This window comes from Dama dama, chromosome 18 (genome assembly GCF_033118175.1).
Source record: "Dama dama isolate Ldn47 chromosome 18, ASM3311817v1, whole genome shotgun sequence".
NCBI lineage: Eukaryota > Metazoa > Chordata > Mammalia > Artiodactyla > Cervidae > Dama > Dama dama.
The window spans coordinates 8,775,001-8,801,650 of NC_083698.1; the positions used below are offsets into that span (position 1 = coordinate 8,775,001).

Sequence of the window (26,650 nt, forward strand, 5' to 3'; positions counted from 1 at the left end):
TGAAAGAAATTTTAAGAGATCCTCCTGTTCTTCCTCTTCGTTGTAAGTTGAAAAAGCTGAGTTTTCTTGAGGATGAGTGGCTTGTCCACTGTCACGTAGCTAGTTCATTAGAGTCTGTATAGACACAACAGTCCAGTACTCTATGATGTGTAGTCTGTATTCTTTTTGAAACATTACTTGCATTCAGAAAAGTGTCTGGACCTATGTGGGAGGCAGTGAAATATGGTAAAATGTGCAAAATTAAGATAACTTTCTAGACTGCAGAATCTTCTTTCTTAGACACGAAAGTTTTCCAAAATTTAAGAAAAATTCTGCATTGAGTGAGGTTATAGGGTATAAATAAGACTGTTGGCTCCGTAAGGTGAAGCTCTGTGGTCTTCTTCATATCCGATCTCCCCGGGTCTGTTTAGCACTGTTATTTTCCAACAGTTTGTATCTTTGTGATGTTGTTGGAAAATATTCTTCAGAGCATCTTTAAACTGTCGCCTTTGTTCTCTTTGCTTTCAGTTGCCCTACTTCAGATCTACATACAAATTGTCTTTCGATCAACTGTGTTAATCTTCTTTTTGTTTTCATAGTTAAGCCTGTGGAGTTTTGTTGTAATAGCTTGTACAGCATGCTTATGCAACATTGATTAAGGAGTATCACAAAGATTTAAAGACCATACTGACAAGTACAAATAGTCACCATAATTAGAATTAATGATTTTTTATATTTTCTACAGTGAAAATATAGAAAATAACTCTACTTACAGCTGTTTTTGAAAACTAAAGAAAGTTGATAACATTTTTAAAACAATTTTATAATATTTTTGGGGGGCGGTGTGTGTTTGTGTTTGTATTTTTCCTCTAGTGTTGTCAAAAAGGTATTTGTTGTTTTGGTGATTTCATTTATTCATGCCTTTAAACCTCCTCGTGTTCTAATTTTAATGTTAACTGGTTTTAACTCTTGCTGTTGAGTTGCTAAATCGTGTCTGACTCTGCGACCCTGCGGACACTAGGCTCCTCTGTCCTCCACTTTCCCCCGGAGCTTGCTCAAATTTTTGTCCATGGAGTTGGTGATGCTGTCTAACCATGTCACCCTGTCGCCCCTTCTCCTTTTGCCTTCAGTCTTTCCCAGCATCAGGGTCTTTTTCAGTGAGTCAGCTCTTTGTGTCACGTGGCCAAAATATTGGAGCTTCAGCTTTAGCTTCCATCTTTCCAGTGAGTATTCAGGGTTGATTTCTTTTTAGGATGGACTGGTCTGATCTCCTTGCAGTCCAAGGGACTCCCAAGCCTTTTCCAGCACCACAATTTGAAAGCATCAGTTCTTTGGCACTCAGCCTTCTTTAGGGTCCAACTCTCATTTTTATATGTGACTACTGAAAAAGCCATAGCTTTGATTACATGGACCTTTGTCAGCAAAGTGATGTCTTTGCTTTTTAATATGCTCTGTACGTTTGTCACAGCTTTCTTTCCAAGGAGCAGGCGTCTTAATTTCATGGCTGCAGTCACCGTCCACAGTGATCTTTGGAGCCCAAGAAAATGAAATCTGTCACTGCTTCCTCTTTCCCCCCCTTCTGTTTGCCATGAAGTGGTGGGATCAGATGCCATGATATTAGTCTTTTGAATGTAGAGTTTCAAGCCAGCCTTTTCACCCTCTTCTTTCACCCTCATCAAGAGGCTCTTTAGTTCCTCTTCACTTTCTGCCACGTGAGTGGTATCATCTGCATGTCTGAAGTTGTTGCTCTTTCTCCTGGCAGTCTTGATTCCATCTTGTGATTCATCCAGCTGGCATTTTGCATGATGTGTTCTGCATATAAGTTAAATAAGCAGGGTGACAGTATATAACTTTACATTCATAGAATCATAGAAAAAACAAGACAATTTCAGAAAAACATCTACTTCTGCTTCATTGACTACTGTAAAGCATTTCACCATGTGGATTACAACTGTGGCAAATTCTTAAAGAGTTGGGAATACCAGACCACCTTACTTGTCTCCTGAGAAATCTGTATGCTAGTCAAGAAGCAACAGTTGTTCATAGAACTAGACATGGAACAACTGATTGGTTCAAAACCGGGAAAGGAGTACAAAGCTGTATGTCACCTGCTTATTTTAAGTGTTTTTACATTTAATGACAAATGAAGGAAAAGAGCAAATGCATGTAATGCAAATTGGTATAATGGAAAGAATACTGGATTTGGAATCACATGTTTATGTTCTATTTTGCTCCTTACTCTTGGAGAAGTAACTCATATTTGTCCTCAAATCTCAGCTTTCACATTCTTTTCTCAGTGAGATATTTCATGACTCCTCCCTGCATTCCCATCCAAATGAAGTATTTTCTGTTTTAGACTTTCTTTAGTACTTAAACTTTTTCTTCAACACACTTTCTGTCTCTTGAAATAATACATTTCTTTATTTGTCTACATTTGCTTGTTTGTTCTTCCTCCTTGGATTACAATTCAGAGGAGTAGGGCTTGTATCCATTTCATCACTACCTCTTCTGCCTTTGGCACAGGGCAGACATGTGATAGGCTGTCCATAAATATTTTTTAAGTAAATGAACTACTCACTACTGTCTATCATATACCAAGTTATTTCCTTCACAGCTATAAAACTCTGCAGCCTCACCTCTTACAGAAAGCCTTCTTTGAGAAAATCAGGACAAGAGATGTTCCCATACTATCTCCTTATATATATATATAGGACTGTTGAGTGTACAAAATTGTACGCTAACTTTTCTCTTGCTTCTCACAACTCTGAAATATCAGGCTGCTGCTGCTGCTGCTAAGTCGCTTCAGTCGTGTCTGACTCTGTGCGACCCCATAGATGGCAGCCCACCAGGCTCCTCTGTCCACAGGATTCTCCAGGCAAGAACTCTGGCCTAGACTAAAAGATCCTACAGTTAGGACTGTGTGTTTTGACGTATATCTGGCTTAGTGCCTCGCACATACATATCTGACAAAGACAAAAAATAAAACAAGTTCCAATTAGTACTTTTTTTGAAGTGACATTTATAGAAACTTGGCTTTTTTTAATGGCATTTTAAAATCTCCTTGTTTTATTGAGAATATTCATTTATCAATAAAAACTGAGTTTATGGAATAAATTCTTAGTCATTTTTATTTAGTCATTTATTCGTGTTCTGGTAGGGTAAGACTGAGATCTGAATTAGTTTTGAGAGACAAGTGTATATGAACGTAATCTCTTTCCAGTAAATCTTGCAGCTATTTCCATGCCTACATATGTTAACATTTTTATATTTGGCTTCCAAATGACAAACACAGATGGCTGTAGTCTGAATTTCCAGCATGTTTTAGAATACATGTTTTTCCAGTAATACAAAGTGTATCATTTCAGTATCAGATGATTAGCAATTGAATAGTTTCTGATTTTTGCTTATCTGTCATTTTTCAGGTTTAAGATAAAAAATAACTTTGATAGCTATTTATGATGTGATCTTGTTTTCTTTCTCATGTTTTTACAAAACAGATTTTTCTGAGAATTTAATTTTGATGTTTGTTTGGTTTTTCTATTTGTTTTGTTTAGTGGAGTAGAGAGATTATTGTTAGAGGGAATATTTTATGTTTTAATTCATTTAATCACCACTTTGAATTCTGAGACCATGGAACTTTTTTAGGTAGTGGATCTTTTATATCATCTTAATTCTTAAGTTCTGTGGAACAGTGCTTAAAATGATTCCTCAATGTTAACTTTTCTGTAAAAAAAATGCATTATCTTTTTTTCACTCAACCTTTATTTATTGAGTACTGCTCTAGGTTTTGAATATATAGCGGTGAACAAAAGTTCTTACCTTCATGGAGTTTACCTTTCGGTTAATTGTTGAGAAAAAATAATATGACTTCATTTAATCAATAACATAGACTTACTGAAACAGTGTTTGGTAATTTTTTGGTCTTAGAAGTGATTAGTTCTAAACACAGTAATAAAACTGTTTTACTTTTTATTCCATATCTTTTATTAACTTTTTCACCAGGTTCATTTAATAATGGATATTGTTGTCTCAGACAGAGGTTTGTTTGGTTTTTTAAATCTTTTTATAGTGCATAATTTTAACAGAAACTTGCTTTTGTTATGTATTTGTGCATATAAACATTAAGTATAAATTTTATATATAACCCTACAGAGATGGAATTTTTAACAAAATCTTCATCTCTGTCCTGATATCCTTTGCCGTCTGAATATGTTTTTAAATATCAAGAATGTATTAACACCTTTTTGCTTTTGCATTCTTTCTGAGGGATCCTTTTAAAATGATATGCCTAGACTTCTGATTCTGTTTACAGATAATATGTAATAGTGTTTCAGTTGGTTTATTTTTAAGAATGAATTTCCTATCCAAAGTAGTTTAAATGCATTCCAGCAGCTTAATAATGTACAAATAGAGGCAACCAGTCTTGCATCTGTTCCTTAAGCTGATAGCAGAATAACCGAATAGTTGCTAAACAGCTGGGGAAAAATTTTAAATGTGATGTATTTTTATGTTGTACAAGGTCAGTGATTAGCTATTTCTCACTTATTAATTAGATGTTTGTTAAATAAATAGTACTTATCTATTAACTTTTCTTTATCTACAGCAAACAAAAGTATAACTTATGCTATCTATTATTCTAGTATCTGTCACATAATTAGATAGTTAATGACATCAACATTATCAAGATTTCTTTAATACCTTATATCCTAAGGCATTTACTGACCATCTTTGTAATTGTTCTAATTTATATATTAATATGTTCATCTATTTCCTCTTTTTAAGGCAAAAGGGCTTATACACTTGTTCTTATGCTTTTCTCTCACTGGGTTCAAATTAAATTTAGGAAGTGTTAATAGTTGCTTCATATAAAATTTAGAAAATTTACTGCAGCAAAAAGGAAATTTCATGTGAGCATAAGGAAAAGTAGCTGTAATCTCTAGAGATAGACCAAAGTTGTTATGGTTATATTCTTCCAGTGTTTACCCATGCCTATATATATGTTATTAAAATTTAAGGTAGATATAATTGTTGAAGGCTGTGAGCCTGAGGCCGCTCTTATCTTTGTTAAAAGAGATGCACATAATTTTCCTTTTACTAAAAAAGGTTATTTTATTATACCTACTGCTGTGTCATAAACATTTATTAATAATGATTTACATTAATATTTTAATATTAATAATGGTTTACATTAGTATTATTTTAATTAATCCAATATTGGCCAAAGTGTGTAATCTATATATCTGATTTAGATAGTGATGAGATATTTTAGGTGATATGTTGTTGATCTAGTATTAAATAAATAACAGTAGATAGTATTGTTAAAAAAAAAAAGGTTAACTACTTTCCAGGTTTCTTTAAATCTGTCTGCTTATGACAAGTCTAAGTCTGTCTGGTACTAATAGAGTCTTAGCACCCCTCTAACAGTTGTCTGTTTCTCTTAGAACCTTCATCAATGTCTAGCTAAAATTTTAATAATATAGTTGTATTTTATATTGTATTCATTTTTGTTTCTATTTTTTTTAATCAAATGACATTGTCTTTTAATTTATGTCAAGGATTCAAAGTCTCCTTTTAAAATAAATCTGAATAAGAAAAATACACTAGTTAAAACATATTAAGTAAATGGTAAGTCTAGGTGACAACTGGAATTTGGCAAAACCCTGAAGATGGTATGCAAATGGTTAAGGGCTGGGAGGCACTGTTGTTTGATAAAACAGTACTGATAAAAATATTTATAATTTTTCCCACTATAAGTAAGGCTACATTGATCATTTGTGTAGTTAAAGCTTTTTGCATGAAATAATTACATTTACTAGAATATGTAAGTAGAATTTGTGGAAATTCCACAGAGCAAATGTATTTAGATTTCCTGTATTTTCATGTAATCTCATATCCAGAGATTATAGTTTTACTGAACAATGAATGAGGGCACCTGATTTTAGTTGTTTTTATTCTCCCCAACTCTGGGCTAATTTCTTTCTTTAGACATGATGTTTTCAGTTCTTCTCAATATTTGAATAGCATTCATTCAGAAATACCTGCTTTCTTTGCAATTCAGCAGTCATTCTTATATTAAAGACAGTATCCATTGTCCTTTATTTTGTCATCATTTTAGTGATGGGTTGATCCTTTAAAGAAAATTACTCCAAAGCTACTTATTAGTGGTGATAAAGAAAAATTATCTTTGACAATAATGATTTTTTTTTTTTTCTGTAGCTTGCCCAGTTTCGACAAAGGAAAGCTCAGTCTGATGGGCAGAATCCTAAGAAGCAGAAAAAAAAGAGAAAAACTTCAAGCAGTAAACATGATGTGTCAGCATACCATGCTGTAAACATTGAGCAATCACAGAGTGATGAGACGTGTGTAAATAATTCTCAGAGATCAGGAGCAGCCGTGCCTCCTGAATCCACAAAAACTCTACACAGTGGAGAAATAGTTAAATGTGACCAGGTCTTCTCTGTTGAAGTAAGTATTCATCCCGATTTATAAATACTAGCATTCTAAGTGTAAAGTTATTGTAATAACATCACTCATTAGTATCCTGTGTGATATTTGTGAGCTTGATTCAACACACATTTATTGAACAATTGTAATACACCAAAGATTGAGCACAAAGGATACAAAGATAAATATGATAGTCTCTGTACTTTAGGAAGGTCAGTCTAGTGGGGAAGGTAGACGTAAGACAGGTTGGATAGTCTGATGAGAGCTGTGCTAACAACAATGCATATGGTACCCTAAAGTGCCATGATTTGGGGGAATGCCCAAATTAGTCTAGTGTGTCTTACTTGGGAAAGTTTCCTGGAAGAGATGATAGAACCAGGTCTTGAATTGTGAGTTAAAATTAGCTAGATGCAAAGAAGTAGGACAGACAACCTCTGTGCTAAAGAATCAGCTTTCTCAAAAACATGAAACAGTGTGATGTGTTTTGGAATCCTTAAGTAGTTTAGTTTTAAATGGATATCCAAGTGACCCCAAGAAGGTGGTGGTAAAGGTGTGGGGGAGATTACACCTGGCCCATAGGAAGTTTTCCTCAATAAATGCTCATTTTCCTTCCCCCATTAATGATGGAATTTCCAAGAATAAGGAGATGAGGGAGAGGTTAAGAGTGGACTGGGTGGGGGTGGAATGGTGGCACTCCCACTAAGACGGAGCGTAGAGAACTGAGGGGTGCTGAGGAGGAAGAGTGTTGGCCAAGGCGTATGATGATGGTGGTGTGGGCTGTGTGCTGGCGTCCTTAGCTGGGAACAGGATTTAGAGGCATAGGCTTCAGTCAGGAGTCAGAGATGTATGTCATAGGGGTTTGCTGTTCAGCATAGGAGTGGGTCTTACTGAGCTTTTCCTGCTTAGAGTTTCTTGAGCATTTTGGATACGTGGATTAATATTTTTCATCAAATTTGGGAAGTTTTCAGTCATTACACCTTCAAATGCTCTTCCTGACCCTTTCCTCCTTCTGCGTCTCCATTATGCATATGTTACCACGTTAGGTATTGTTGCACAGATCTTTGATGATCAGTCACCTTATCTGTTTATTTAATTTACTTACTTGGCTGCATCACACGGGCTTTCTCCCTACAGCACGCAGCTCTCCACTTGCATCTCACAGACTCTAGGGTGCTGCCTCACAGCACGTGGGGTCTCAGTTTCCCTGACCGGGGGCTGAGCCCGTGTCCCCTCCATCGCCAGGCAGGTTCTTAGCTCCTGGACCACCAGGGAAGTCCCTGTTCTTTTTTTAAAACATTCCTTTTTTCCCCTCAAACTGGGTAATTTCAGTTGAACTTTTTTGAAATTTGCTGTTCCTTCTCAGATCTGCTTCCTTCTCAGATCTGCTGTTAAACCCCTCTAGTGAATTTCTGTTATTTTACTTTTAGCTTCAGAATTTCTGTTTGGTTTTTTATATGTTCTTTTTTTTTTAATATTCCCTATTTAGTGAGACATTGTTCTTATAATTTTCTTTAGTTTTTTAAGCATTGTTTCCTCCATTTATGTGACTTTTTAAGAAATATGTAACTTAAAATCTTTGTCCAATAAGTGCAATATCTATGTTTCTTTAGGGACAGTTTCTACCGACTACCGTTTTTCTTGTGTATGGGCCATATTTTCCTTTTTCTGTATAATTTTTTGTTGAAGTCTGAATCTTTTATGTAATAAAATATGACAACTGTGGTGCTTGATTTGATTTGAAGAATATTTTCATTTTCTGCTGGACAAATCAATACTTGGACCCTTCACTGGAATTTTAGAATTTCAGGTGCAGAGTGTCTTGTTCACCATTTCATCGTCAGCAGCACAGTTTTTCGTACACAATATGCGTTTAATCAGTAGTCCATTTAAAAGACTTTAGTGAGTGAACAAACCAAGAGGGCATACATCATGAAAGTACATTAGATGTAAAAGAGGGCCACGTAAGTCAGTTACAGGATTTTAGAATAGGAGCAAGCTTATTATTTCTGTTCCTGGCATCAGTTACTACATCACTGAGGAGATGGTCTTGTAACTTGGTCTTGAGAGCTGAGTAAAAGTTCTGTAAGTGTAGGTGAGACGGGAGACAGTGATGGTTCATATTTGGTTGTTTACGGGTTTTGGTTTCTTTGGTTGGTGAGTTGTTTTGTTTTTTGGTGGGTCATTGGACAGGTACTGTGTTATCTTTCCCCATTTTGAAGGAATACTCTTCAGACTTCAGTGTGTATACAGATCATGTGTGTGATCTTTTTAAAATGCAGATTTCTAATTCAGCAAGTCTGGGTGGAACCCATGAGTCAAAATTTTTTTTAATTGATGTATAGCTAATTTAAAATGTTGTATAGTTTCTGGTGTACAACAAAGTGATTCAGTTATACATATATATACATATATATTTATGTATACTTTGTAATATTTTTTCCACTTGTAATTAAAGTTTAATAAACCATTAAACTTGTAATGGTTTATTACAAGGTATAAAATATAGTTCTATATTTTTTATCTATTATTGTATCTGCTAATCTCAAACTTCTAATTTCTCTCTCCTGCCTTCTTTGGTAACCATGTTTGTTTTCTGTGTCTATGAGTTTGTTTCTATTTTGTAAATAAGTTCATTGTGTCATTTTTAAACTGATATCATATGATTTTTGTCTGACTTGCTTCTTTTGGTGTGATAATCTCCAGGTCCATTCATGTTGCTGCAGATGGTATTATTTCATCTTTTATGGTTGAATAATATTCTGTTATCTGTGTGTGTGTGTGTGTGTGTGTGTGTGTGTGTGTATCGAATTCTTTCTCCATTCTTCTGTTGATGGACACTTACGTTGTTTCCGTGTCTTGGCTGTTGTAGATAGTGCTGCTATGAACATTAGGGATGCATGTATCTTTTTTAGTTAGAGTTTTCTTCAGATATATGCCCGAGAGTGTGATTGCTGGTTCATATGGTAATCATCTAAGTATTACGTTGGCTATGGGTTTGTCATAAATAGCTTTGATTATGTTGACATCTGTTCTCTTTATATCAACTTTGATAAGAGTTTTTATCATGAATGGATATTGCACAAAAATATATACATATATATAAATAAACTCAAAATGGATAAAAGACCTTGAATATTAGACTGGGTACTAGAAAACTGAGTAAAAAGTAGGCAGAAACTGACATAGATTGTAGCAATATCTTTTTCGATCTGTTTCTTAGAGGAATGGAAATAAAAGCAAAAATAAGCAAATAGAACCTAATTAAGCACAGGAGCTATTGTGCAGGAAAGGAAACCATAAACAAAACAAAAAGACAAAATACAGAATGGGAGAAAATATTTGTAAATAATGTGACCAAAAAGGGAGTAATATCCAAAATTTATAAACAGCTCATTCTGCTCAATATTAAAAAGACAAACCAATTGAAAGCTAGGCAAAGGACTAAACAGACATTTCTCCAAAGAAGATTTATAGATGGCTAAGAGGCACATGAAAGGATGCTCAGCATCACTAATTATTCAGTTCAGTTCAGTTCAGTCGCTCAGTCATGTCCAACTCTTTGTGAGCCCATGAATCGCAGCACGCCAGGCCTCCCTGTCCATCACCAACTCCCGGAGTCCACTCAAACTCATGTGCATCGAGTCGGTGATGCCATCCAGCCACTATTATTAGAGAAATGTAAATCAAAACTATAGTAATATATCACCTCATACCAGTCAGAATATAGCAAATTATAATCACTTAAGCTTATGAATCTGTTTCTGTTTTGTAAATAATTCATTTGTATCATTTTTGGGGGGTTCTACATAAAACTGACATCATATCATATTTGTCTTTCTCTAACTTCGCTTGGTGTAATAATCTCCAGGTCCATCAGTGTTGGCATAGAGGGCATTATTTCTTTCTTCTTAGTGATTGAGTAATATTCCATTACATATATGTACTTTATTTTCTTGGGCTCCAAAATCACTGCAGATGGTGACTGCAGCCATGAAATTTTTTTAAAAGACGCTTGCTCCTTGGAAGAAAAGCTATGACCAACCTGGACAGCATATTAAAAAGCAGAGACATTACTTTGTCAACAAAGGTCCGTCTAGTCAAGGCTATGGTTTTTCTAGTAGTCATGTATGTATGGATGTGAGAGCTGGACTATAAAGAAAGCTGAGCACCGAAGAATTGCTGCTTTTGAACTGTGGTACTAGAGAAGACTCTTGAGAGTCCCTTGGACAGCAAGGAGATTCAACCAGTCCATCCTAAAGGAAATCAGTCCTGAATATTCATTGGAAGGACTAATGCTAAAGCTGAAACTCCAGTACTTTGGCCACCTGATACAAAGAGCTGACTCACTGGAAAAGACCCTGATGCTGGGAAGGATTGAGGGCAGAAGGAGAAGGGGATGACAGAGGATGAAATGGTTGGATGGCATCACCGACTCAATGGACATGGGTTTGGGTGGACTCCAGGAATTGGTGATGGACAGGGAGGCCTGCCATGTTGCAGTCCTTGGGGTCACAAAGTCGGACACGACTGAGCGACTGAACTGACTGACCAGATCTTCTTTATTCATTCCTCTCTCAGTGGACGTTTAGGTTGCTTCCCTGTCTTGGCTGTTGTCACTGCAGTGAACGTTAAAGTGTGTGTATCCTTTGAACATGGTTTTCTGCAGTTAGATGCTCAGGAGTGGTACTACTGGATCTTATGGTAGCTCTATTTTTAATTTTTTAAGGAACCTCCATATGGTTCCCCATAGTATCTATACCAACTTACTTTCCCATAAACTGTATGAGGGTTCCCATTTCTCCACACACTCTGCTACATTTTTTGTTTGTAGACTTTGTGAAGATGGCCATTCTGACTGGTGTGAGGGGAAGGAATAGATAAGAGAGTTTGGGATTGACATGTACAGTCCGCTACATTTAAAATAGATGACCAACAAGGACATACTGTATAGCACAGCGAATGCCACTCAATATTCTATAATAACCTAAATGGGAAAGAGCTTGAGACAGAATGGATGCGTCGGTTTGTATCAATATAACTGAATCACTTTGCTGTATATCTGAAACTAACACAACATTTCTAATCGACTATAATCCAATATAAAATATTCAAAAAAATTTATAAAACAGAATGGGTATTGAATTACATCAGATGCTTTTTCTGCATCTGTTGAGATGATCATACGTTTTTTTGTCTTTTTTCTGTGATGTGGTGTATCACAGTAATTGATTTGTGTCTGTTGAACCAACCTTGTGAACCTGGGATGAATCCAACTTAAACATGGCGCATGGTCCTTTTTAATGTGTTAGTGGGTTTGGTTTGCTTGTTTTGTTGAGAATTTTAAAATTTATGTTCACCAAATGTCAGTTCAGTTCAGTCGCTCAGTCGTGTCCAACTCTCTGTGACCCCATGGGCTGAAGCACACCAGGCCTACCTGTCCATCACCAACTCCCGGAGTTTACCCAAACTCATGTCCATTGAGTTAGTGATGCCATCCAACCATGTCATCCTCTGTCATCCCCTTCTCCTCCTACCCCCAATCTTTCTCAACATTTCAGGGTCTTTTCCAGTGGATCAGTTCTTTGCGTCAGGTGGCCAAAGTGTTGGAGTTTCAGCTTCAGCATCAGTCCTTCCAGTGAATATTCAGGACTGATTTCCTTCAGGATGGACTGGTTGGATCTCCTTGCTGTTCAAGGGACTCTGAAGAGTCTTCTCCAACACTACAGTTCAAAAGCATCCATTCTTCAGTGCTCAGCTTTCTTTTTTTTTTTTTTCATTCTTCCATGAGCTTTTATTTATTTATTTTTTTTCAGTGGGTTTTGTCATACATTGATATGAATCAGCCATGGATTTACACATCTTCCCCATCCCAATCCCCGCTCCCACCTCCCTCTCCACCTGATTCCTCTTGAAACATCCCACCCTCGCCTTCTCCCACAGAGTTCAAAAGTCTGTTCTGTATTTCTGTGTCTCTTTTTCTGTTTTGCATATAGGGTTATCGTTACCATCTTTCTAAATTCCATATACATGTGTCAGTATGCTGTAATGTTCTTTATCTTTCTGGCTTACTTCACTCTGTATAAGGGGCTCCAGCTTCATCCATCTCATTAGGACTGGTTCAAATGAATTCTTTTTAATGGCTGAGTAATATTCCATGGTGTATATGTACCACAGCTTCCTTATCCATTCATCTGCTGATGGGCATCTAGGTTGCTTCCATGTCCTGGCTATTATAAACAGTGCTGCGATGAACATTGGGGTGCACGTGTCTCTTTCAGATCTGGTTTCCTCAGTGTGTATGCCCAGAAGTGGGATTGCTGGGTCATATGGCAGTTCTATTTCCAGTTTTTTAAGAAATCTCCACACTGTTTTCCATAGCGGCTGTACTAGTTTGCATTCCCACCAACAGTGTAAGAGGGTTCCCTTTTCTCCACACCCTCTCCAGCATTTATTGCTTGTAGACTTTTGGATAGCAGCCATCCTGACTGGAGTGTAATGGTACCTCATTGTGGTTTTGATTTGCATTTCTCTGATGATGAGTGATGTTGAGCATCTTTTCATGTGTTTGTTAGCCATCTGTATGTCTTCTTTGGAGAAATGTCTGTTTAGTTCTTTGCTTTCTTTATAGTCCAGCTCTCACATCCATACATGACTACTGGAAAAACCATAGCCTTGACTAGATGGACCTTTGTTGGCAAAGTAATGTCTCTGCTTTTTAATATGCTGTCGAGGTTGGTCAGATTTTTCTTCCAAAGAACAAGCGTCTTTTAATTTCATGGCTGCAGTCACCAATCTGCAGTGATTTTTGAGCCCAAGAATATAAATTCAGCCACTGTTTCCACTTTTTCCCCGTCTATTTGCCATGAAGTGATGGGACTGGCTGCCATGATCTTAGGTTTTTGAATGTTTAGTTTTAAGGCAACTTTTTCACTCTCCTCTTTCAGTTTCATCAAGAGGCTCTTTAGTTCTTCTTCACTTTCTGCCATAAGGGTGGTGTTATCTGCATATCTGAGGTTATTGATATTTCTCCCGGCAGTCTTGATTCCAGCTTGTGCTTCATCCAGCCCAGAGTTTCTCATGATGTACTCTACATATAAGTTAAATAAGCAGGGTGACAATACACAGCCTTGACGTACTCCTTTCCCTATTTGGAACCAGTCTGTTGTTCCATGTCCAGTTCTATCTGTTACTTCCTGATCTGCATACAGATTTCTCAAGAGGCAGGTCAGGTGGTCTGGTAAGAAATTTTCCAGTTTATTGTGGTTCACACAATCTAAGGCTTTGGCATAGTCAATAAGGCAGAATTAGATATTTTTCTGGAACTCTCTTTGTTTTTCGATGATCCAACAGATGTTGGCAATTTGATCTCTGGTTCCTCTGCCTTTTCTAAATCCAGCTTGAACATCTGGAAGTTCACAGTTCACGTATTTCTGAAGCCTGGCTTGGATAATTTTGAGCATTACTTTTGCTAGCGTGTGAGATTAGTGCAATTGTACGTTGGTTTGAGCATTCTTTGGCATTGCCTTCCTTAGGGATTGGAATGAAAATTGACCTTTTCCAGTCCTGTGGCCACTGTTGAGGTTTCCAGATTTGCTGGCATACTGAGTGTAGCACTTTAACAGCATCAGCTTTTAGGATTTGAAATAGCTCAACTGGAATTCCATCACCTCCACTAGCTTTGTTCTTAGTGATGCTTCCTAAGGCCCACTTGACTTCACATTCCAGAATGTCTGGCTCTAGGTTGGTGATCACACCATTATGATTATCTGGGTCATGAAGATCTTTTTTGTACAGTTCTTCTTTGTATTCTTGCCACCTCTTCTTGATATCTTCTGCTTCTGTTAGGTCCCTACCATTTCTTTCCTTTATTGAGCCCATCTTTGCCTGAAATGTTCCCTTCGTATCCCTTGGGCAAGGCAATTCAACAGAGGTTTTGACCTGTAATTTTCTTTTTTGTTTCTTTGTCTGGTTTTGGTATAAATGTAATGGTGGCTTCATAAAATGACTTTGGGAGTGTTCCCTCCCTTTTAATCATTTGGAAGAGTTTGAGAAGGATTGGTATAAATATTTTGTTTACCAGTTCCCCAGTGAAGCCATAGGGCTTGTTTGCAGGAGTGTTGTTTTGTTTTTTCAATTAAAAGATACTGTTTGACTTCTGGAGATGAGTCTATCCAGATTCTCTCGTTGTCTTGATTCAGTTTTGGTGGGCTGTATAATTCTAGGGACTGGTCTGTTCTAGGTTGTCCAGTTTGTTGGCATATAATTGTTGATAGTATTAAGGTTTTTTGTGTTTCTGTGGTATCAGTTGTTACTTCTCGTCTTTAATTTCTTATTTTATTTGGGTCCTTTCTTTTCTTGCTGATCCCTGCCAGAGGTTTGGCGATTGCATCCTTTCAAAAAAATGGCTCTTGGTTTTATTATTTCTGTTTTTAAAATTTCTCTTTTGTTTATTTATAATCTTTACTGTTTCCTTCCTTCTACTGATGTTATGTTTTGCTTTTCTTCTTTTCCTTTTTCCTTTAGGTGGTAGGTTGTTTACTTGAGAAATTTTTTGTTTCTTTTGAGGAAGACGTGTCACTGTGAACTTCCCTCTTAGGACTGCTTTTGCTGTATTTCGTAGGTTGTGTGGTCATTGTATTTGTATCGAGGTATTTTTTTACACTTGATCTTAGCCAAAAGGCCAAGAAGTGATGTCTCAGGTTTAATTTCTTCTTTGATTTCATCACTGAGCCGTTGTTTTTCTTAAACAGTTTGAAGTTTATGTTTATGTTTGGCTGCACTGGGTCTTCACTGCTGTGCAAGGGCCTTCTCTCCTTACAGCGAGTGGGGGCTCCTCCCTGGCTGCAGTGCGTGGGCTTCTCACTGTGGTGGCACCTCTTGTCCCAGAGCACACACAGGCTCGGTAGTCGTGGCACACGGGCTTAGTTGCCCTGCGGCATGTGAAATCTTTCCTGGAGCAGGGATCAAACCGGTGTCCCCTGCATTGGCAGGCAGATCCTTAACTCCTGGATCACTGGGGAAGTCCATTGGTTTTTTAGTAGCATTTTGTGTTGTCGTTACTGTTGAGTGCTAAGTCGTGTCCGACCTTCTCGACCCTGTGGGCTGCAGCACGCCAGGCTCCCCTGTCCTCACTGTCTCCCCGAGTGTGCTCAGACTCACGCCTAATCATCTCATCCTCTGCCCTGCCCTTTTCCTTTTGCCTTCAGTCTTTCCCAACACCAGGGACTTTTTCAGTGACTCAGCTCTTCACATAGGTGGCCAGTGAATTGGAGCTTCAGCATTAGTAGTATTCACGGTTGATTTCCTTTTAAGATTGATTGGTTTAATCTCCTTGTAGACCAGGGGACTCTCAAGAGTCTTGTACAGCACCACTGTTCCAAAGCATCAATTCTTTGGCACTCAGCCTTTGTTATGATCCAGCTCCACATTCGTACATGACTATGGGAAAAACCATAGCTTTGACTACATGGATCTTTGTCAACAAAGTGATGTCTCTGCTTTTTAATATGTTCTCTAGGTTTGTCATAGCTTTCCTTCCAGGGAGCAAGTGTCTTTTACTTTCCTGGCTGCAGTCACCGTCCACAGTGATTTTGGATTCCAAGAAAATAAAATCTGTTACAGCTTCCACTTTTTCCCATTCCATTTACCATGAAGTGACGGGACTGGGTGCCATGATCTGAGTTTTTTGAATGTTGAGTTTCAAGCTAGACTTTTCACTTTCCTCTTGCACCCTCATTAACAGGTTCTTTGGGGGCTTCCCTGGTGACTCAGTGGTAAGAACCCACCTGCCAGTGCAGGAGACACAGGTTCAAACCCTGGGTGGGGAAGATCCCCTGGAGAAGGGAACGGCTACCCACCCCAGTATTCTTGCCTGGAGAATCCCATGGACAGAGGATCCTGGCGGGCTACAGTCCATGGGTCCACAAAGAGTCGGACATGACTGAACAATTAAGCATGCAAAAGGTTTTTTAGTTCCTCTTTGCTTTCTGCCATTAGAGTGGTATTATATGCGTATCTGAAGTTGTTGATATTTCTCCCAGCAGTCTTGAGTTTATGTTGTTATTCATCCAGCTTGGCATTTCACATGATGTACTCTGAATATAAGTTAAATAAGCTGGGTGACAATATAGTCTTGACGTACTCCTTTACTGATTTTGAACGAGTCCATTGTTCCATGTGCAGGTCTAACTGTTGCTTCTGGCGTGCATGTAGTTTTCTCAGGAGACAGGTGTTGGGATCTGGTATTCCCATTTTTTTAAGAATTTTCCACCATTTGTTGTGATCCACACAGTCAAATGCTTTAGTGTAGTCAGTGAAGCAGAAATGAATGGTTTTATGAAACTCCGTTGCTTTTTCCATGATCCAGCAAATATTGGCAATTTAATCTCTGGTTCCTCTGTCTCTTTGAAACCCAGCTTGTACATACAGAAGTTCTCAGTTCACATACTGCTGAAGCCTAGCTTGAATGATTTTGAGCATTACCTTGCCTAGCATATGAAATGATTGCAATGATATGGAAGTCTGAACATTTTTTGACATTGCCCTTCTTGGGACTGGAATGAAAACTGACCTTTTCCAGTCCTGTGGCCACTGCCGAGTTTTCCAAATTTGCTGACATATTGAGCACAGCGTTTTCACAGCATCATCTTTTAGGATTTTCAATAGCTCAGCTGGAATTTCATCATCTCCAGTGGCTTTGTTTGTAGTAATGCTTCGTAAGGTACACTTGACTGCACACTCCTAGATGTCTGGCTGTAGGTGAGTGACCACACCATCATGGTTGTCCGGGTCATTAAGATCTATTTTGTATAGTTCTTCTGTGTATTCTTGCCACCTCTTCTGAATCTCTTCTGCTTCTCTTAGGTCCATACCATTTCTGTCATTTATCATGCTCATCCTTGCATGCAGTGTTCTCTTGAGATCTCCAGTTTTCTTGAAGAAATCTCTAGTCTTTCTCATTCAGTCATTTTCCTCTGTTTCTTTGCATTATTCACTTAAGAAGGCTTTCCTATCTCTTCTTGCTGTTCTCTGGAGCTCTACATTCAGTTGGGTGTATCTTTCCCTTTCTCTGTTGCCTTTCACATCTTTTCTTTCCTCAGCTACTTATAAAGCCTCCTCAGACAACCACTTTGCCTTCTTGCATTCTTTTTCCTTTGGGATGGTTTTGGCCACTGCCTCCTGTACAGTGTTATGAACTTGTATCCATAGTTCTTCAGGCATTCTGCCTACTAGATCTAATCCCATGAATCTATTCATCACCTCCACTGTATAAGGGATTTGATTTAGGTCATACCTGAATGGCTTAGTGGTCTTCGCTACTTTCTTCAGTTTAAGCCTGAATTCTGCAATAAGGAGCTCTTGATCTGAGCCACAGTCAGCTCCAGGTCTTTTGCTGACTATATAGAGCTTCTCCACCTTCGGCTGCAAAGAACATGATTCGTGTGGTTTCAGTATTGACCATCTGGTGATGCCGTGTGTAGAGCTGTCTCTCGTTTAGTTGGAGGAGAGTGTTTGCTATGACCGATATGTTCTCTTGACAAAATCCTTAGCCTTTGCCCCATACATTGAGGCCAAACTTGCACATTATCCTGGGTATCTCTTGACTTGTTACTGCATTCCAGTCCCCTGTGATGAAAAGGACATCTTTTTTGGTGTTAGTTCTAGAAGGTCTCATAGGTGTTCATAGAACTGTTCAACTTCAGCTTCTTCAGCATCAGAGGTTGGGGCATAGACTTGGTTTACTGTGATTTTGGTTGGTTTGTCTTGGAAGTGAACCAAGATCATTCTGTCATTTTTGAGATTGCACGCAAATACTGCATTTCAGATTCTTTTGTTGACTCTGGGGGTTGCTTCATTTCTTCTCAGGTATTCTTGTCCACAGTAGTAGATATAATGGTCATCTGAATTAAATTCACCCATTCCCATCCACATTAGACTGATTCCTAAGATGTAGATATTTGATCTTACCATTTCCTGCTTTATGTCAGCATATTGTTTAGTCTCCCTTTAATTATTTTTTTCTCTTTTATCTTTCTGTGGTTGATTTTTAGTTTCATGCTGTTGTGATAAAAAAGAAAGATGTTGTTGATTTCTAATTTCATGCTGTTGTTACTACAAAAGATGATAAATAATTTCTATCTTCCTAAATACGTTTAGGCTTCAGTTGAGTTCAGTTCAGTTGCTCAGTCATGTCCGACTTTTTGTGACCCCATGGGCTGAAGCACGCCAGGCTTCCCTGTCCATCACCAAGTCCTGGAGCTTACTCAAACTCATGTCCATTGAGTTGGTGATGCCATCCAAACATCTCATCCTCTGTCGTCCCCTTCTCCTCCCACCTTCAATCTTTCTCAGCATCAGGGTCTTTTCAGATGAGTTGGTTCTTTGCATCAGGTGGCCAGAGTATTAGAGTTTCAGCTTCAGCATCAGTCCTTTCAATAAATATTCAGGACTGATTTCCTTTAGGATGGACTGGTTGGATCTCCTTGCTGTCCAAGGGACTCTGTCCCTTGTCCAAGGTTACCATGTGTCTTAGTATGTGGTCTGTCCTAGAGAATGCTTGTATGTGCTTAAAAAAGAATGTGTAGTCTGATTTTGGAGATGTAATGTCCAGAAAATATCAATTAAGTCTACTTGTTCTGTTGTGTCATTTATGATCTCTATTGTGTTTTGATTTTCTGCCTGGAAGACCTGTCCATTGATGTCAGTGGGGCATTAAAGTCTTCTATTATTATATTCCATCAGTTTCTCCCTTTATATCTGTTAGTATTTGTTTTATTTATTTCGGTGCTCCTATATTGAGTGCATGTATGGTTTGTATTTGTTGAATGAAAAAAGGAAATATCTCGGTCTCTTTTCTCACTTGTAAAATTAGATTCTTAGACAGTGAAAGCAGTGAAAATTTGGATTTTCTCCTTGACTCTTCTCAGTACTTGTAAGCTGAGGGAAGCTTGGAAAAGCCACTCACTTCTTACCCAAATACCAGGGACAACAGTGTTAATAACAACAGAAGTTTGTAATTTTCTTCAAGTTGTTACTATTTTTCTAGCACCAAGGTTGATGATTCTTTATCTTAAAGAAATTGAACTTTTTTGAGTAATAATTTAGGACTATTTTATTTAAAAGAAGTATAGGAATTAGAAGGATGATATCTTATTTGGTCCTCTTTCCTTAGAAATGATTTGTAGTATGTGAAAAATCTTGTGTGAAAGTACGTCTTGATACTTTTATACTTAGAAAATTGTCTAGTCATAAATTTTAGATGTTATTTAGCCATAGTGGTTCATAATCAGAGTAGAATTTTTTAAATATTGAGTAATTTTTTCTTTGTTTTTAGTGATTTTTTTGAGTTTTCTTTAATAAGTTACCAATAGTAATGGGCTAATAAAGTAAAGTATTTGGAAGGGAAGTTTTAGAAAGATCATAAATAATCAGTTTTTGCTTTCTTTTTTAGCCGGAAAGTGAAATTTCAACCACAGCAGATGATTATAGTTCAGAGGTAAGAATAAGTAGCATTGTGATTGACATTTTATATTTTAAAAAATTATTGCTGATTATTAGTTTTTTATTACTTACAACTCACATGCTTTTATTATTTTATAAATATAATGAAAATTAGCATAGTATAATGTAAATAACCTAGAAAACTTGAAGTTTATGTTTTCCTGACTTTTTTTTCAGGTTATTAATTAAAGTCTTAAATCTCTTTGAGTAACATGGTCCTTAATTAGATGGAGACCTTGTTTTAGTTTCTAGGGAAGTGTTTGAAATTGGGTTTTGTTATAAGGTTATATTTAACACAGTAAACCTTTCATAATATAGGCTATTTTATTTTGTGTAATTTTTTTACAAATGCTTGAATTCTAGTTAATTATATAAATCCATTTATTGAAATTAATGTTGCAATAGTGACTTTTAATTTAGGTGATAAAGGCTAATATAATATGGGCATTGGGCACTTTAGGAGATACTTTCTTTATGTGTTAATAAATGTGTTGTTTATCTTTTTCCTTTAGACATGTTTGTCATTTATTTTTGGTCTAATATTTGAGGACATGGAAAACTTTCTTACTCTGAATGGCTGAACAACTCAGCATATTCTATTTTTTTTTTAATGGAATGTATTTATTTGATAATTGCTTTATGGAATTTTGTTGTTTTCTGTCAAGCCTTGTATGAGTTTTGATTTATCATAGTTGTCCAACAAAAAAAACCTTCATGTTCTTAAATGAACTTATTACTGTTTTAGGTTGCTAATGGGAGTAAGAACTGTTACATTTCAAAAGCTTAAGGTAGTTGAAAGCTGGGAATGTATTTATTAGTGATTCTCATCAGGAAAATAACTAACCAGTGTTAAATAAATAAATAAATTCCTAATTTAAGCTACATAAAGTTGCCTTTATAGGTAATATCTCAGTTTTAAATTACAGGTTGCAATTCAGAGAATCTGCCCTGTGACTTTAAATATGGATCTTAAATATGAAAACATTGCTTTTCTCTTCTATAATACCTTACTTCTTAGAGCTTGTCTCTCAATTGAAAGTTTAACATGGTTCAATACTTGAACCACTGGAGACTTTGGGGCAGCCTAGGATTCCACAAAGTGCATTTTTTTCTTTATCAGTTCAGTTCAGTCACTCAGTCGTGGCTTTGTGACCCCATGGAGCTTACTCAAACTCATGTCCATTGAGTTGGTGATGCCATCCAAACATCTCATCCTCTGTCGTCCCCTTCTCCTCCCACCTTCAATCTTTCTCAGCATCAGGGTCTTTCCAAATGAGTCAGTTCTTCACATCAGGTGGAAAAAGTATTGGAGTTTCAACTTCAACATCAGTCCTTCCTGTGAAACCCAGGACTGATCTCCAGGATGGACTCGTTGGATCTCCTTGCAGTCCAAGGGACTCTGAAGAGTCTTCTCCAACACCACAGTTCAAAAGTGTCATTTTTTGGCGCTCAACTTGCTTTATAGTCCAACTCTCACATCCACACATGACCACTGGAAAAGCCATCGCCTTGACTAGATGGACCTTTGTTGGCAAAGTAATGTCTCTGCTTTTTAATATGCTGTCTAGGTTGGTCATAACTTTCTTTCCAAGGAGTAAGCATGTTTTAATTTCATGGCTGCAGTCATCATCTGCACTGATTTTGGAGCCCCCAAAAATAAAGTCAGACACTGTTTCCACTGTCTCCCCATCTATTTCCCATGAAGTGATGGGACCAGATGCCATGATCTTAGTTTTCTGAATGTTGAGCTTTAAGGCAGCTTTTTCACTCTCCTGTTTCACTTTCATCAAGATACTTTTTAGTTCTTCTTCACTTTCTGCTATCAGGGTGGTGTCATCTGCATATCTGAGGTTATTGATACTTCTCCCTGCTATCTTGATTCCAGCTTGTGCTTCATCCAGTCCAGCATTTCTCATGATGTGCTCTGCATATAAGTTAAATAAGCAGGGTGACAATACACAGCCTTGACGTACTGTTTTCCCTATTTGGAACTAGTCTGTTGCTCCATGTTGAGTTCTAACTGTTGCTTCTTGACCTGCATACAGATTTCTCAAGAGGCAGGTCAGGTGGTCTGGTATTCCCATCGCTTGAAGAATTTTCCACAGTTTATTGTGATCCACACAGTCAAAGGTTTTGGTGTAGTCAATAAAGCAGAAATAGATGTTTTTCTGGAACTCTCTTTGTTTTTCGATGATCCAGCAGATGTTGGCAATTTGATCTCTGGTTCCTCTACCTTTTCTAAATCCAGCTTGAACATCTGGAAGTTCAAGATTCATGTACTGTTGAAGCCCAGCTTGGAGAATTTTAAGCATTACTTTACTAGCGTGTGAGATGAGTGCAATTGTGTGGTAGTTTGAGCATTCTTTGGGATTGCCTTTCTCAGGGATTGGAAGGAAAACTGACCTTTTCCAGTCCTGTGGCAACTGCTGAGTTTTCCAAATTTGCTGGTATATTGAGTGCAGCACTTTCACAGCATCATCTTTCAGGATTTGAAATAGCACAACTGGAATTCCATCACCTCCACTAGCTTTGTTTGTAGTGATGCTTCCTAAGGCCCACTTGACTTCACATTCCAGGATGTCTGGCTCTAGGTGAGTGATCACACCATTACGATTATCTGGGTCATGGACATCTTTTTTGTACAGTTCTTCTTTGTATTCTTGTCACCTCTTCTTAATATCTTCTGCTTCTGTTAGGTCCCGACCATTTCTGTCCTTTATTGAGCCCATCTTTGCATGAAATGTTCCCTTGGTATCTCTAATTTTCTTCAAGAGATCTCTGGTCTTTCCCTTTCTGTTGTTTCCCTCTATTTCTTTGCACTGATCATTGAGGAAGGCTTTCTTATCTCTCCTTACTATTCTTTGGAACTCTGCATTCAAGTGGGTATATCTTTCCTTTTCACTTCTCTTCTTTTCACAGCTATTTGTAAGGCCTCCTCAGACAGCCATTTTGGTTTTGCATTTATTTTTCTTGGGGATGGTCTTGATCCCTGCCTCTTGTGCAGTATCATGAACCTCCGTCCATTGTTCATCAGGCACTCTGTCTATCACATCTAGTCCCTTAAATCTATTTCTCACTTCCACTGTATAATCGTAAGAGATTTGATTTAGGTCATACTGGAATGGTCTAGTGGTTTTCCTCACTTTCTTCAGTTTAAGTCTGAATTTGGCAATAAGGAGTTCATGATCTGAGCCACAGTCAGCTCTTGGTCTTGTTTTTGCTGACTGTATAGAACTTCTCCATCTTTGGCTGCAAAGAATATAATCAATCTGATTTCGGTATTGGCCCTCTGATGATGTCCATGTGTAGCGTCTTCTCTTGTGTTGGAAAAGGGTGTTTGCTATGACCACTGCGTTCTTTGGCAAAACTCTACTAGCCTTTGACCTGCTTCATTCTGTACTCCATGGCCAAATTTGCCTGTTACTCCAGGTGTTTCTTGACTTCCTGCTTTTGCATTCCAGTCCCCTATAATGAAAAGGACATCTTTCTTGGGTGTTGATTCTAAAAGGTCTTGTAGGTCTTCATAGAACTGTTCAGCTTCTTCAGCATTACTGGTCGGGGCATAGAGTTGGATTACCATGATATTGAATGGTTTGCCTTGGACACAAATAGAGATCATTCCGTCATTTTTGAGATTGCATCCAAGTATTGCATTTTGGACTTTTTTGTTGACTCTGAGGGTTACTTCATTTCTTCTAAGGGATTCTTGCCCTCCATAGTAGATAGAGTGGTCATCTGAGTTAAATTCACCCATTCCAGTCCATTTTAGGTCACTGATCCCTAAAATGTCAGTGTTTACTCTTGCCATCCTCTGTTGGAGATGTGGCATCTCCACTACCATTTTGCCTTGTTTCATGGACCTAACATTCCAGGTTCCTATGCATTATTGTGCTTTACAGCATCAGACCTTGCTTCCTTCACCAGTTACATCCACAACTGGATTTGTTTTTTCTTCATACCAAAGTGAATTTTTTATAATCCAAATCATGACAGATCTGACCATCTAATACATGCCTATGAAATTTGCTTAAAATTTGTATAGCTATTTTCTCCTATTGGGATAAGAAAACAAAATTTAACTTTTATTAATATAGATTCAAAACTGAAGACATCAAAAATGTGATTCAGGTTCTTTATGAAAAGCTAAATTAATAATATTGGAAACTCTTATTACTGTGAATTTTTGCCTAAATATTTTAAATTTTAAAAATTGGTAGGAATTATGGTTAGGTCCAGAAAAGTTTATTGAATCTTTATATCTGATACCTAGTAAGTATGATGTGTTTCAAAGTTAGGTAAAAACAATTTTAAATGTGAGTCTTACAGATAAAAGTTAGTATATACTGACCATGTTTCAACAGTAAGAACTATATTTTACATACATATATACAAGTAATTTTATATATTTACATATGTATTACATAGGGTTTCCTTGATGGCTCCGATGGTAAAGAATTTGGCTGCAAAAGGGAGACCCGGGTTCAATCCCTGGGTTGGGAAGATCCCCTGGAGGAGGGCATGGCAACCCACTCCAGTATTCTTGACTGTAGAATCCCCATGAACTGAGGAGCCTGGTGGGCTACAGTCCACGGGGTCACAAAGAGTCAGACACAACTGAGTGACTAAGCACACAGGTTTTACATATATACATACAGTTATATACATGAATATACAATTGCACTCATCTCCCATGCTAGTAGGGTCATCCTTAAAATCTTACATGCTAAGCTTCAGCATTATGTGAACCAGAGAACTTCCAGATGTCCAAGCTGGGTTTAGAAAAGGAGAGGAACCAGAGATCAAGTTGCCATCATTCGCTGGATCATAGAGAAAGCAGGGGAATTTCAGAAAAACATCTGCCTCTGTTTCATCGACTATGCTAAAGACTTTGCCTGTGTGCATCATAATAAACTGTGGAAAGCTCTTAAAGAGATGGGAATACTGGACCATCTTACCTGTCTCCTGAGAAGCGTGTGTGCAGGTCAAGAAGCAACAGTTAGAACCCTGTATGGGACAACTGATCAGTTCAGGATTGAGAAAGGCATATGACAGTGCTGTCTGCTGTCACCATGTTTACTTAACCTATACGTTAAGCACATCGTGAGAAATGCTTGACTGAATGAGTTACAAGCTGTCTCAAGATAGGTGAGAGAGACATCAACAACCTCAGATATGTGGATGATACCACTCTAATGGCAGAAAGCAAAGAGGAGCCAAAGAGCTTCTTAATGAGTGTGAAGGAAGAGAGTGAAAGAGCCAGCTTAAAACTAAATATTAAAGAACTAAGATCATGGATCATCGAAAAAGCCAGAGAGTTCCAGAAAAACATCTTTTTCTGCTTTATTGACTATGCCAAAGCCTTTGACTGTGTGGATCACAATAAACTGTGGACAATTCTGAAAGAGATGGGAATACCAGACAACCTGACCTGCCTCTTGAGAAACCTAAATGCAGATCAGGAAGCAACAGTTAGAACTGGACGTGGAACAACAGACTGGTTCCAAATAGGAAAAGGAGTACATCAAGGCCGTATATTGTCACCCTGCTTATTTAACTTATATGCAGAGCACATCATGAGAAAGGCTGGGCTGGATGAACCACAAGCTGGAATCAAGATTGCCAGGAGAAATATCAATAACCTCAGATATGCAGATGACACCACCCTTATGGAAGAAAGTGAAGAGGAACTAAAAAGCCTCTTGATGAAAGTGAAAGAGGAGAGTGAAAAAGTTGGCTTAAAGCTCAACATTCAGAAAACTAAGATCATGGCATCTGGTCCCATCACTTCATGGGAAATAGATGGGGAGACAGTGGAAACAGTGTCAGACTTTATTTTTTGGGCTCCAAAATCACTGCTGATGGTGATTGCAGCCACGAAATTAAAAGACCCTTACTCCTTGGAAGGAAAGTTATGACCAACCTAGATAGCACATTAAAAAGCAGAGACATTACTTTGCCAACAAAGGTCCGTCTGGTCAAAGCTACGGTGTTTCCAGTGGTCATGTATGGATGTGAGAGTTGGACTGTGAGGAAAGCTGAGCGCCGATGCTTTTGAACTGTGGTGTTGGAGAACACTCTTGAGAGTCTCTTGGACAGCAAGGAGATACAATCAGTCCATCCTAGAGGAGATCAGTCCTGTGTGTTCATTGGAAGGAGTGATGCTGAAGCTGAAACTCCAATACTTTGGCCACCTCATGCGAAGAGTTGACTCGTTGGAAAAGACCCTGATGCTGGGAGGGATTGGGGGCAGGAGGAGAAGGGGATGACAGAGGATGAGATGGCTGGATGGCATCACTGACTGAATGGACATGAGTTTGAGTAAACAACGGGAGTTGGTGATGGACAGGGAGGCCTGACGTGCTGCGGTTCATGGGGTTGCAAAGAGCCGGACACGGCTAAGAGACTGAACTGAACTGAACTGAAGATCATGGCATCCAGTCCCATTACTTCATGGCAAATAGAAGGGGAAAGGGGGGAAACGGTAACAGATTTCCTCTTTTTGGTCTCTAAAATCACTGTGGATGGTGACTGTAGCCATGAAATCAGAAGACGATTGCTTCTTGGCAGGAAAGCTATGACAAACTTAGACAATGTGTTGAAAAGCAGAGACATCACTCTGCTGACAAATGTCCATATAGTCAAGGCTATGGTCTTCCCAGTGGTCACGTACGGTTGTGAGAGCTGGACCGTAAAGAAGGTAGAGCGCCGAAGTATTGATGCCTTCTTT

At 38.0% G+C, this 26,650-nt stretch overlaps 1 protein-coding gene across 6 annotated transcripts in view; it reads left to right on the forward strand.

The window, feature by feature from the left end:
* AKAP9 (A-kinase anchoring protein 9) overlaps positions 1-26,650 on the forward strand; it is a 163,978-nt gene that overhangs the window by 18,163 nt on the left and 119,165 nt on the right. For all 6 annotated transcript variants that reach the window (XM_061164862.1, XM_061164863.1, XM_061164864.1 and 3 more), the window contains exons 2-3: positions 6,196-6,444; positions 19,874-19,918. In XM_061164862.1, coding sequence (XP_061020845.1) covers positions 6,196-6,444; positions 19,874-19,918 — 294 coding nt within the window. The remainder of the gene's footprint in view (positions 1-6,195; positions 6,445-19,873; positions 19,919-26,650) is intronic.